This window comes from Lissotriton vulgaris, chromosome 1_2, assembly GCF_964263255.1.
Source record: "Lissotriton vulgaris chromosome 1_2, aLisVul1.2, whole genome shotgun sequence".
NCBI lineage: Eukaryota > Metazoa > Chordata > Amphibia > Caudata > Salamandridae > Lissotriton > Lissotriton vulgaris.
In genome coordinates this window covers 251,172,022-251,186,353 of record NC_141686.1, presented here as the reverse complement: position 1 = coordinate 251,186,353, position 14,332 = coordinate 251,172,022, and the positions used below count along the sequence as shown (strand labels likewise).

At 44.8% G+C, this 14,332-nt stretch overlaps 1 protein-coding gene across 6 annotated transcripts in view; it reads right to left on the bottom strand.

Moving 5' to 3' along the window:
• Positions 1–14,332, bottom strand: part of DMAP1 (DNA methyltransferase 1 associated protein 1) — a 406,667-nt gene that overhangs the window by 125,813 nt on the left and 266,522 nt on the right. For 4 of the 6 annotated variants that reach the window (XM_086953166.1, XM_086953164.1, XM_086953163.1 and 1 more), the window contains one exon: positions 16–966. The exons of the other annotated variants lie outside the window; for them this stretch is intronic. In XM_086953166.1, coding sequence (XP_086809292.1) covers positions 877–966 — 90 coding nt within the window. In that variant the 3' untranslated portion in view covers positions 16–876. Of the gene's footprint in view, positions 1–15; positions 967–14,332 lie in introns of those variants that run through there. 6 annotated transcript variants of the gene reach the window in all.

The following is a 14,332-nucleotide window of genomic DNA, read 5'->3' as shown; positions in this document are numbered from 1 at the left end:
TGGAATTCGAGACAGTTAAAAATCAAAATAAAATACTGTAATTTATTCACTGGATAAGAATGATAGAGTCAACTGGCATAGTATGCCAGGAGGTAGAGAGTAGGAGGAGAGTGGGATACATCAAACAGCAAAAACAAAGGCAAACTTCTTCATAACATCAACAATATTAAAAGGTGTCTATCAAGCCAAAATATCAAGCTTTTTGGATGAAAGTGTTAAAAGTCTTTAAACTGCGCTCTGTTGGCAGAATCAGGTCAGAAAAATTCAGGTAAAGCATTAAGGAGACTGCAAATTCCAGGATTTGAAGTCTCACCGCAAATGGAAAATAGGCCCACAAGGTTTCTAAAACAAGTAGGTTATTTTCTTTATTCTACAAAAGGTGTTTCATATCTGGTTAAATGGCTGGAGACACCATGAATTGGCAGTGCAGGGACTAGGCAGCAAGGGATCGCACCCTGGCTTTTGCTCTTTAAAGTTATTTTGGAGGTTGCAGAGGTAGTTAGGAGGAGGGTTTGAGGTTGGAGCATCCTGGTTGGTTCTACGGTCCTGCTGCTGAAAAAGGCACAGGTTGCTCCCACTAGAAGTATCATATTTTCTCAAGTTTCCGTGTCAAGCCAACACTGAGGGATCTTCACTTTGCACTACACCAACCCCTCATTACAGAGGTCTCTTCCTTTAATGCTGGATAAGGTCCAGAAAGGGCCTCATGTTAAAGCATTCTGCACCAGATCTTCTTTGAGAATACGGTCTCCCTCTTTGCAACACCTCCAGCCTTCAATTGACTTTCCAGAGCATGAGATGCTACCGCCAAACCAAACCTGGTGTCATCAGGAGATCTTGGGAGCCTCCTGAGAGTGTGCGTCCATCACCAATTTCTTACCGCCTCTGTCCCATTGGATCTTCAAAACGGATCTGCAAGTTCAGCTGCTGGTTCATTCTGGAGGAATCTGCTTTTGTTCCTTTACTCTGCCAGAGACAAGAGCCACAGATCACCTTGTATTCCCACAAAGGACCTGCCATATTCAAAGAGCTTTTGCAGCTAAATCCCACCCGCTCATAAGCTGGAATACTCAGGTTCTCCTGAATAATTTCCTGTGAAGTTGACAGCAAAATCTGTCATGTGAAGCATTCCCCAATTGACAACTCCTTGCAAGAATAAAATATGAAAGAATAGTAAAGGGAGCAAAGGATTGAATGCGCCTATCAAGGATACATTTCATGTAGGCATGCACATACAAGCAAGCCCCCTTGTATGAACAGCCTCTCGCACACTCATACTAATATGTCAGAAAATAAGGGAGAAATACAGTTTTTAACTGCCTGGGGCACTGATCACCAACTGTAGCACACAGGAGAATCTTTGGGGAAGGAAACCAGAGGGATCCTCGAAGGCTACAATAGTCAATAAACCGTCTCAATAAAGCATATCATAGGTATGGTACCATCAACCTTGGTAAAGCTATAGTCCGCATTAGAGGTAGGATTTCAATAACTCGATGCATTCCTTCACTTAATCCAGAATGAAAACATGAGCATGGGGTTTCCTTTCATCACATACTTCAGTAGAATGAAAAAAGACTCATGATGGTATCTATGGATAGATTATTTTGGCATCAATATAAAATGTAATTTTTGAGACTACACCAGAGGTAGAATGACTTCTGGGAGCTGTGGATGTAGCGACAACCAGGCAGACCTACGTCATCAGTTTAGTTACAGGGAAAGCATTAGATGGGAAGAATACTACATTTGACCAAGCAGGTTATTAGATCCCACCTGTGTCTCTAATCACATAATTTGCTTGACTTTGCCTTATCTCTGCCTCCTAAACCCAGGTTTGATGCACTGGCCGTTGTAGGACATATCCACTTGCTTAGCTTCTGGGCCTCTGGATGCAGTTACATAGACTATTGCCCATGGATTTATCCAATACTTAAAGTTCGAGATACCAACTATCAAGCACTACTGCGTGGTATTCACCCTCCAACCCAAGTGTAAATATGAAGCTTTAGATACATACCAGTCTACACACCCTACAAGCCCCATATTCCATATAAATGGTTGCTGAAAGGTTTGAGGGTTCCAATGCCAAAGAAATGTAGATTTATAATGTATAAGAGCTCCTAGGTGATGATCCTACATTCTTTTGTTTCTCAATATCCAGAGACAGGTGCCTAAGAAAGGCATGATTAGTCAACTGCTGACTTAGTGCACACACAAAAAATTAACCAGAAAAGTGTTTTCCTTAAGCAAAGCAGGGCTTAACCTTTTTCATTGTTAATTTAGCCCTTTCCTGCAGGTCTCTTATCAGCTAAACTGATATTGATCTGAACTTTTTGACAGAATAGACTGAGTTCTAGAGGAGCATGAAGTATGGAATAGAGCCCCAGTGTGCTGTTGACATCTGTCAAAATAGGAGGAACCATAGAAAATAAATGAGACTGCCTTTCTAAAGTATCAGGCAGAATAAAGATGTTTTTATTTTATTTTACAGAGTTTTATATAACGCAAACTTAACCAGAAGGTATCGGGTATCAGAGCGCTTTACATAGCACCAGCTGCGTTACATGATGGCACATTCATTTTTTGTTAGGCACAGGGAGATTAAGTGATTTGCCCAGAATCACAGGATGTTCAGCGTTGTTGCAGATACTCGAACGCAGTTCCCCAGATTCGAGGACGACCACCCTAGCCGTTAAGCCAACTCCTCTCCCTAAAGAATCTTGCAAATTTGCCAAACATCTGAATCTGTAACTTCATCAAATCAAAATCAATGATAACGTATCTGACCTACAAAGATTACCTGAGATGAGCATTCCCATAGGGTACAATTAGGCATCAGAAAGTCATGGGTCGCACTCAGACTCCGACTAGTGGAGTGGTGTGGCTCACTGGTTAGAGGCGGCAGACCCGAAAGCAGAGATCGGCCAGGGACCAGGGTTCAATTCCCGACGCGGCAGGGTCGTGGACCAGGGTCAGCGGACTCGATAATTCTCGCCTCGGTGCCTACTCTAACCAGGGATCACACTCGGCAACTCTGGGCATTAGCTTGCCTCATCTCTACAATGGCCCCCCACATTCGCCGGGGATGTCTGGTTTCACCTTGGAGATACCCAGTAGGAACCATCTCACAGGGATAGCCAGGACGGGTTCCCCAGCAGTCTACAGCCCACGACGCCTTAGGGCAGCAGTGCGCTTTACAAGACACATACATTTACATTTACATTTACTCCACCCACCAGCGGGTGAACCCCAGGAGCATCACAGTAGATGTAGTCTTTGTAGCGTGTGCGCTATTTCGAAGATTCGTGTGTTTTAGCAAGGTTGCAGCACCAACCTGAGTACACTTGGCAGCCTGAACAGCAAAACCCTGACCGACCTACACTCTGCTGACGAGGAACAACAATTCCGATACACCGGTGTCCAGAGTTGGTGCTGCAAACTTGCTTAAACACACGAACTTTCGAAATAGCGCACTTGCTACAAAACTGCATCTACCGTGATGCTCCTGGGGTTCACCCGCTGGTGGGTGGAGTCGGAGTGCGACCCATGACTTACAATTAGGCATCAAGTTAAGTTTGAAATGCTTCTGTGCAATTCTAAGCATCGAATGGGTGAAAAATGAAAAGATGATCTTAATAGAGTTAATGTTAATGTTAAAAATTTGTTAAAGCGCAAAACAGCTGCCCCAGCAATGGGGCGTCCCGGCGCTGAACCTTAACAGTACCTGAGGGGAGGGGTGAAACCGCAGGAAGTTTAGATTAGAGAGAACAGATGAGTTTTAATTTCCTTGCGAAGGGTAGTCAGGTTGGTCAGGGAACGGATATGCAGTGGCAGGGAGTTCCAAACTTTCGCCCCTAAGACTTTGAAAGACCGGCCGCCCATTCTTATGAGCCTGGTTCGAGGAACCGCCACAAGGTGCTGTCCTAACGAGCGCAGGGTGCGCTGGGGAGTGTAGGGTACCAAAAGCGGACGTAAGAGTTCAGGACAGTCAGATTTAAGAATTTTAAAGGCAGTGGTGAGAGTCTTGAATTGAATTCGAGACTCAATCGGCAACCAATGAAGTTTCCGGATGGTGGCTCTAGCAGAGCACCTGCGAGGAAGGCCCACCACGGCCCTGGCGGCTGAGTTTTGCACCCGTTGCAGCTGTGCTATTTCTGTTTTATTGGCCCCTAAGAATAGAACATTGGCATAGTCCAACCGAGCAAGGATGATAGATTGGACGATTAGTTGGCGAGTTCTGGAGTCGAAGAAGCCGAGTATCGGACTGTGACTACTCAACAGACCCACACACGTAGCTGCCACTTTCTTTGTGTGGGACTGAAAGTTAAGCGAGGAGTCCAGCCAGACACCCAGATTCTTCACCACAGTTTTTGGCACGGGTGGGGCCAAGCAAAGAGGGCAACCAGTGTTCACTCCAATGGCCGGGGGTTTTTCCAAGGAGCAGCACCTCCGTTTTTCCAGCATTCAGTTGAAGGCAGTTGCGTGTCATCCATTGCGCAACTGCAGCTAGGCCATCCCTAAATTTCGCAGCCGAAGTTGAGGGGCCCTCAGTAAGAGTGATGACCAGCTGCGTGTCGTCGGCGTACGACACCAGCGTGAGGTCCCACTCTTTTGCCACTACTGAGAGAGGCTGAACGTAGAGGTTAAAAAGGGATGGACTTAGCGCCGAACCCTGGGGAACTCCTTGATCGATGGAATGGGGTTAGGAGACAAATGGAGGGGCTGAAACCCGGAAGGACCTGTCCTTCAGGAAAGACCGGAACCACTCAAGGGCAAGATCACAGATCCCTATGGCCTCGAGTCGTTTCAGCAGGATATTATGTGAGACCGTATCAAAGGCTGCGCTGAGGTCCAACAGGATCAGCGCAGCACTTTGACCGGCGTCCAGAATGCCCCGGAGGTGTTCAGTAGTAGTCAGCAGGGCAGACTCAGTGCTGTGTCCTGGCCTGAAGCCATTTTGGGATGGGTCCAGAATATTGTTTTGGACCATGTGATGGGACAAGACTTTATTCACATGGGCTTCTGCCAGTTTGGACGCCCATGGAAGCAGCGAAATAGGTCTGAAGTTTTCCGGCTTTGTGGGGTCCAGTGTGGGTTTTTTAATGATAGGAGAGACCCATGCTTGCTTCCAGCAGGTAGGAACCACAGCCGAGGAGAAAGAAAGATTGAGTAGGGTGGCAAGGGGAGGGAGAATGAAATCTAGGGATTCCAGAAATTTAGCTGGTCTCATGGGATCTGTGGGGGAGCCGGACTTAACCTGTCTGCACAGTGTAGCTAGGTCGTCATGGGATATATCTGGTATTATTGACAGTCTAGACATATCAGCCAAAGGGTTGAGAGGTTTTAGAGGCTCTGGAAAATCCTGTGGAAAAGTGATGTAAATCTTCCTCACCTTTTCTATGAAGAAGGCGGCAAGGTCCTCACATTGTTGCGAGGAGGTAATACAGGAGACTGGGTTGGAGCTGTTTTGGAGGTTTTGTACGAGTTTGAAGATCGTTTTGGTAGGGTTGGAACTTAACTTAGTTTCCTTTGCATAAAAGGAAGCGCGAGTAGTACGTATCGCTTTGTGATACATTCGTAGTTTTGACAAGTAAAGGGCTTTGTCAATGTCCAAACAGTTCTTTCTCCAACCACGTTCAGCTCTTTTACACTCCTTTCGCATGGTTTTAAGAGTCTCATTGTACCATGGGTTAGTAGGGGAACCACAGGTTTTAGTCCATGTAGCCGGGATTATGGTATCAAGCCCTGTGATGATCCAATCATGGAAGCTAGCATAGGCTGTGTTAATGTCGCTGCTCTTGTCAAGGGGGTGGAACTCTCCCAAATTTCTGATGAGGTCACCAGGTGAAAGTTTATGCCATGGCCTCTTATAGCAGGGACTAGAAGTATTTTTAATGAGCGGCTTTTTCACCGTCAGGATGAGTCTGATAAGGAAATGGTCGGTCCAGCCCATGGGTTTAGGGAGGTCAGCCGTAGCCTCTAAGATGTTGGTAAAAACAGGATCTAATAAGTGCCCAGCAATGTGAGTGGAGGAGTGGACGAGAGAGTTTAGCTGTAGGGCCGTAAGGTCCGCCAGCAAGTTTTTTATGGTGGGGTCAGAAATGGAGTCAAAATGGAGATTAAGATCTCCCAATATGGTGAAGTTGGGAGAAGAAACTACAAGAGTGTGAGATATTTCTAAGAGATCTTCAATAAACCTAGCGGAAGGACCAGGCGGCCGGTAGATATAGAGCCCAGAGAGGGCAAACTGAGGGCATGTAGAGATCTTAAATCGTGCGCTTTCGCACCCCCAGATGTCTTCTTTCGTAAAGGAACAGTTGTATACAGCTCGGTATATGACAGCTATCCCGCCGCCCCTGGAGTCTCTATTTATCAGTTTCATAGAGAAGCCGTCAGGCAGCGTGAGGTTCTGGATGCTAGTCTGGTCATCATGGAGCCAGGTTTCGCATAGAAACAGAATGTCTGGGTTTTCGTCCGTTAGGAGAGTACGGACATCCGCATGGTGTTTAACAAGGGATCAGACATTTAGTTGGAGGACCAGAAGGGGGGGGATGTTTTGGCGCGGTCGTTATGTAACCTGATAAACTAGGCTTAGGTGTAGTAAATCTACAGGACTCACAGTGTAGTTCCGTTTGCCCAAGGCAGCCTCCAAGCTTGTCGCAACTGGCGTCGGGTTTTAATGCGAGGAGACGCTCTCTTTCATAGCAGATTTTAGGCTGTATATTTTGTGCAGGGGGACTGGCGAGAGGCGATGTCTTGGCGATGACAGGCGCAGACGGGCTTGCCTTAGGCGCTCCCGCTGCGCTCGTCCGCTGCGCTTCCTCCAAATGCACATGCTTTATAGGAGGGAAAGAGGTGGGAGGGGGGCGTGGTCTCAGTAACTGCCGGTAATGGCGTCAGCTGTTTCAGAAAGGCGAGTGTGTCGCGGCTGCGCTAAACTCCGCAGCCCGAAAGGTTTCAAGTGAAGGTCTCTGCCCTGATCAGATCGACCAGCATAAGGGTGAGTTTTTTAAAAGCACAATATTCGTGACTCTCAAGTGATTTTAAAAGAACAAACAGATACAATCAATGCAGTAGCGCTCCCGGCTACCGCCTCAGGAGTAAAGGTGTAGGTAGGACGCTTGTATTCAGCGCCTACTTATACCGTAGGAGGGGGGCGTGGCCTCAGTAACAGCCGGTAATGGCGTCAGCTGTTTCAGAAAGGCGAGTGTGTCGTGGCTGCGCTAAACTCCGCAGCGCGAAAGGTTTCAAGTGAAGGTCTCTGCCCTTATCAGATCGACCAGCATAAGGGTGAGTTTTTTAAAAGCACACCAAAGGGATAGCAGTACGTTATTAAGCAGTCGGTGTTGCTTGTTACTTGCATATTCCTTACTCAAGCAAGGTTTGACATTACTCTTTGACGGTAACCATTCGTCAAAATGATTTGACAATTTACATTAAGAAGTTTTGGGGGCCGAAGGAGAAGAAGTGCCTAAGCAAAGGTTATAAGATACAAAATTAAATGCCATGTAAGGGTTTGGGTACCAGGGACCGTCAGAAACACTGGGCTTCCACTGCAACAGAACTGGACTTATTTGGCCCTTGAGGCGGAAGCCGGGAGTTTTAAAATCTTTGTATCTGCACTTGCACTCGCGCCGATACTGTACTTGTACTTGCTATAATTTTTTTAATTGCACCAATCGCCTCTCTTACCCATTTCACAGCTGATTAGGCGCTATCAGAGGGGTAACGTGTTGAACCTGGAGGTTGTAATTCCCGGAGTGGCCGACATCTTGGGGCTATTAAGTAGGTAGTGGGCTAGTTTCTTTTGCCCTCCCTGCATAAAGGCAGCGACACAGCGCCTGCGCACTTAGTTGGCTCCTGAGGCGGAAGCCGGGAGTTTTAAAATCTTTGTATCTGCACTTGCGCCGATTTTGTACTTGTAATAATTTTTTTAATTGCACCTATCTCCTCTCTTACCCATTTCACAGCCGATTAGGCGCTGTCAGGAGGGGTAATGTGTTGAACCTGGAGGTTGTAATTCCCGAAGTGGCCGACATCTAGGAGCTATCAAGTAAGTGGCGGGCTAGTTTCTTTTGCCTTCCCTGCATAAATGTCAGCTGTCGGGTGTTCGCCTGCGCCCGAACTGGGCCAGGGGCAGGAAGCGCTGCTCAAATTAGAGCTTACGCTTCCCCTCAAACCAGGCTCACTTACTCTCCCAAAACTTTGCTAAACATTAGATTCAAGGAACAACTCAACTTAGCACCTACCATCTGCTGCCCAAGTAAGTTTCCCATTCCTTTAGATGGCCCGGTAGCATGCAGGTTCTGTTCCTTCCAAAAAGATCTAACCATGACCAGCTCATTACATTTAAATAACAATCTCAAGCAAGATAACTCCAGCCCTAAGCACATTTTGTGCAATGTCAGATCGCTAGCCAAACACCCATTTGAAATTTGGGACATGACTACGACGCATTCCCCAGAACTCTGTTTCTTCACCGAAACTTGGCTAAATCTAACTATCCACCCTCAGATTAATCTCGCCATTCCTGATGGCTATACATTTATCCATCTAGATAGGGAGGAAAAATTGGAGGTGGTATTGCCATAGCTTTTAGAGAAAATCTTAAGGTGAAATGGACTTCTACCATAACTTGTGATAGTCTAGAACTGGGCATTTTTAACGTTATTAGAACACCAACAGATAGCTGGAACGGAGCCCTAACTTACCACCCACCGGGATCTAGAGTCAACTTCTCCAACATTCTGACGGAACAGATAGCTTTGCAGGCTCTAGCCTCTAGCAAATTCATCCTGCTGGGGGATTTTTAATTTCCACGGCGAAGAAACCTCCGACCCGGATGTTAATAAGCTTATAACTAGCCTTAATCTGATGGGTCTTTCCCAAAGGGTCCTAGATCCCATCCATAGGGCGGGGCACGTCTTGGACATGATCATCACTAATATAGACCATCTGACATGTGACCCCCCTCCCTTTAACTTGGACCGACCATTCCTTGGTCTTGTTCTCGATCCAAAGCCAGGTTAGTGACCGCTCAATAGGAAAACCGAGTCGAATTACAGAGCTATGTAGACCCTGAAATAACCTATCCATTGAATCCTTTAAAGAGGTATTCCACCCATTTCCAGCAGAGAATACTCTAGCTGTCTCTGAATCATCCCAACTGCTAGCAGGCTTCAACTCCGCCCTGGAGACCGCTTTCAACTCCTTAGTCCCCCCCAAAAAATGTTTTCCGGTACAACAACACCCTAGAGTTTGAAAGTGAAAAATCCAAGTGTAAATCCTTGGAGAGACGATGGAGAAGTAGTAAAAATATTCCAGACAGACAGACCTACAAATTAGCCCTGTCCAAATACCATAAAAATATTAAATTCGCTAGGAAAAATGTTATCATGAGCCAAATTGACCAGGCCAGTAATTCATCTAAAGCCTTGTTAACCATAGTGAAGGACTTCGTATCCCCTAAAGCCTGCAGACAAGCCACGCAAGTATCACAAGATCTATGCGACTCATTAGCGGAATTCTTCTATGATAAAATTGAACAGATATACTCTAACTTTGCTAATCCGAGCTCTCTGAACTCGGACTCTTCCAGTAATCCAGTAGATTTGTTTGTGCCGATGGTAAGCTCCCTGGAGCAGTTCGAACTGATCTCACTTCAAGAGATCACCAATTTATTACTCTCTGCCAAATCTGGCTCGCCTAAGGACCTTTGTCCAGCCAGAATAATAGCTCGCTAGCCCCTGTATGTGCTTTGGAGATTCAAGAACTGTTCAATTGCTCAATCCAAACAGGCCTAATTCCTATCCCATGGATAGAAGCTTATGTCCGCCCAATACTGAAAAAGCCAACAGCGGACCCCCAGATACTTGGTAACTATCATCCCATCTCGTTACTCCCAGTACTGGGCAAGAAATTGGAAACAGCCATCAATAGCCAATTAAGCCATTATCTTGAAACCAATAATTACCTAGACCCCTCGCAATCTGGTTTTTGCCCTGGTTTCAGCACAGAAACTGCCATTCTAGTAGTGACTGACTCAATGAGGCAGGTAGTGGACGCCGGAGGACGTGTTGTTCTGATCCTCCTGGATCTCTCCGCGGGTTTCGATACTATTTCTAAAGCTCGTGGAGAGACTCCACTCCTGTGGTATCCAGGGCACAGCCCTAAAATGGCTACAGAATTTCCTGACCGATAGACATCAAACGGTAATGTTGGGACCTTTTATCTCAAAGAAAACCTGATTGGACAGGGGTGTATCCCAGGGCTCCTGCCTGAGCCCAACATTATTTAATGTTTATACGGCCCCCATGGCAAAAATTGTGAAACATTTAGGGTTTCGAAATAATCTCATACGCTGATGACATCCAGCTTATGTTCACAATTGGTTCTAATATAGAATCGGAGAAATCTCGCTTTGCGGTGGGCATGGTCACTATTTCAAACTGGATGTCTAAGAATTGCCTCCAATTGAATCCAAGTAAGACGGAGGTAATGTTGATGGGGAAAGCATCAATGTTTTGGACAGATGACTGGTGGCCATCCCAGCTTGGATCGGCCCCCATCCCAAAACAATCAGTGAAGAGCCTGGGAATAATTCTGGACCACTCTTTAATGATGAAAGATCAGATTGCGGCTGTAATTAGCTCATGCTATTACAGTCTCCGCCTTCTGCGTAAGATTCTACCCTACTTACCGACTAAACATCGTAGAATCCTGGTCCAGGCCATGGTGACTAGTCGCCTCGACTATGGAAATGCTGTTCTGGCTGAAGTCGGAACAACGCAGCTTGCCAAACTACAGGTTATCCTAAACACGTCAGCAAGAATGATCTTGAACCGTCCTGCTGGCTCACCATTGGACCCCCTACTGAGAGAGCTTCATTGGCTCCCAATAAGAAAGTGATCTAATTTTAAGATATGCTGTCTAACCTACAACTCGCTTAGAGGAAAAGGTCCCGACTACCTGCGTAAAAAGCCGATCAAACATACTTAGGACAGGGCTCTTAGATACAATTCCTTGGCCCTTTTAAAAGTCCCCAGGATATGTCTCAGTCGTACCGGAGGCATGGCGTTTTCTTTTCTCGCCCCACGCTACTGGAATTCTCTGCCCTTTGCTTTGCGAGAATTTCCTTCCTATAACATCTTTAGGAAACAGTTAAAAGCATTTCTCTTCTAGTTAACAATCTCCTCCCTGTTTCCGCGTCCTCTTAACACTAAGTAAGCGCCGAGATGCCTCCGGGTGAGTAGTGCGCTATATAAGTGTTTTTAACATAACATAACAACATTTAATGTTATTTTCTATTGGTGTCGTAGAGCCACAAAACTGTTGCACTCCATATGGATAACAAAGTAACCAGTGTTATTCTTCGATTCTCTATGGGCAACGGAGTTGAGTAGTTAAAACTTCTCAAAGAGATACTATGTGTTTTATACATTAAATAAAAGGCAATATGTTAAATTTACAATTTTATTCACAATCTACATATTCAACACAAGAATTAGGCAGCCATCGAAAAGCTAAATTTACTAAAACGTCTGGGCCACAGAAAAAAAACACTAAATAATTTTAAAGCTAAGTACAAGGAGTTGGATTTTAATTTAATTAACACTGTATTTTTTGGCAAATGTTACATAGTGGGGATGATTCTGCTGTGCTTGTGTCTTTCTGTGAAAACTCAGGTCTTTTAAAGAGTCTACGGCTGCGCAAAACTAAGTTTTGTGTTTTAAATAGTTACTTCAAAGACTAAAATGAAAGGTGCTGCAGTGTTTGTATGCAGTTAAATTCTGATGACAATGAGGAAAGGCTTGTGAAATGTGTCCTACACACTTGTCACAAATCATAAAGATCCTAAAATAGGTGCAGTACTAGAGCCTGTTGAGGACATAAAAATTCTCTGTTGCAATGACCTGGAAAGATGTCAGTCAATCAAGTTTAAATCCAGTAGTCTCCGAGCAAAGCAAGGGGACCGTGGCTGATAGGGGGCCAGGTCTCCATGTGTCTCTTAGGATGTGGGGCCTGAGTCAAAACATACTAGTCATACTAAAGGTATTTCTGAAATAAGGAGCAACCACAGATTTAGGGGCACCAATGATGGGCACTGGAGAATTCAGTGACAATTAGACTACTGGGCTGGACTGGGCGTAGGTACCAGAGGCTCAAACTGAGATGCTGCTACCACCCCTTAAAGACCTATAATGAAGATTCCAATATTTGGGAACCACAGAGACACTCAAGATTAAGAGATGGGACCCCAGGTCAGTGGTGGAAGTCTGGAATTCTCAATACACCCCATGGACAGCTACAGGAGAAGCATATGTAGCCGAGGGGCACAGGATGGTCAGAACGGAGCAGATTCCCCCTTTTTTCAAGTGCTATTTGATGCTTCTTCTGGGAAGCTAGCTGGAGTGACCTCTGGCCTTTGGGACAGCCTCACACTGCTGAGCCTTATCCATGATGGGGCCTCCTCCAACTGGGCTTTCCAGACTGTGAAGGATGTCACTCCTCTTGGCATGTACCCTACACATTTTTAGCATACAAGTATGTCTCCAGTCTTCCACAGCTCAAGCAAAGGGACTTTGAAGATGCTCCCCAGATTAAGGAAAGGATGGAGCTGCAACACTCCCAAATGTCTTAAACATATCTTTGTATTCTTTCCTACATTGGTGAACATGGCCTCCTTGCTTTCACAGTTAAAACGCTGACTGAAGTACTGGCTAACAAGTCCAGTATTTATCTTTCCATGACGGGCATGAAGTCCGATCAGATGGTCTACACTTTTCAAATCCTAAACAGCCTATTAAATTTGGGGGTGGGGCGATGTACTTGACATGATTAGTTAATGTTCAGTTCAGACCTTCTCAGGTCAGTTTGGCCTGGTTTATGATGGTGAATAATGATTCCAAATAAAAGGCCATCTCCTACAGAAATATCAGTGTTAGGTAGAAAAACGAGGCAGGCGTGTATCATGTTGACACGGAGAGTGCCGCTATGTCAAAGGACTGTCCTCTCAAGGGAGGCTACACTGCTGATCTTTCAAGGATGGAATAGGCTACATCTCAACCATTAAGGCTCAGCTAGTCTCAGGAAAGTGCAGTCTTACAAAAAACTAGACACTTAAGTCCAATCAACTCAGCACGCAGAACTCCATTCACATAGAGTGAAACCCACACACTGTTGACACAACAGTCATTCATGCATACCACAGAAATCATTAAATCAAAGTATCACAATTACATGGGGAATGCATAGACTTTTCTTTTGGGAGCTGGCAATCTCTCACTTCACCAAAGAGAGATATAAGCGAAATGGTCTGTGCCATGATTAAAGATAATGATGCCACTATGTTAAGCTTTGACATACCCTTGGTGGAGAGGAAAGCAGTCTCCCTTATAAAGAGGGGTGCACTCTGGGGAGGGGGACATCTACTAGTAAATTTAACGGGAGAACATGATCATCATGCTCACAAGGGGAAATGCTGCTTGGCTGTGCAGAACCTGCAGAAGTGCATGGCAGGACATCATTTGAGGAATTTCATTCTGATCACAGATTTAAGCAAATGCTGTGTTTTCTCTTGCATAATAATTATGGTGTTTCTTTATAATGATTATTATCTGAGAGGGTCAACCTCATTTCTGCATCCACCCACAAATAAAATATCAGATTATTACAAGGTGTCCCACAATAATCTGCACTATGTTTCTGAATTATACATCAAACAGTAGATCAGATGTAAATTTTGCTAAATTATATCTGAAGTGAGGTCCACTGGACTAGCCCACAATTCAGGTGTCTCCCTGCATCAAATAACCTGACGAGAATAAAAATATAAGGTCTATGCGGAATAATGACGATGGTATTGTGAAATAAGTCTAGCAGGTAGACAAGTAACAAGTATATTGTTTAAACTTAGTGTTTTTTTGTTTTATCATTTAGATTTTTAAACTCTATTAGTCCTAAAGAAGGTAAAATTTTTCATAGAGCTTTTCTAGATTGTGACCTCCAGTGGAGGGAGTATTATGGCATTGCACTATAGCTACAATCAGCTTATAATGTATGTTTTTTAATGTATAATAAATTGCTTGGAGAATTTTAAAAATAATTGTATTTTCTTTGTCTCATGCTAGATTATGTGGTAGTATTTATATAGAAACTTGTACAATAAGATATCCAATTTGACAAACACTTGGTACTAAGTTTTGGAGCTTCTCCTTTTGATTTTAGATAATAGGCGCTTTTATTTCTGCTGTTCTGTGTTTACCCCGTCTCTTTGCTTTGTACTGGGGTAGCTCCCTCTTCTTATTTTGTTGAATTAAAACCAGGGCAT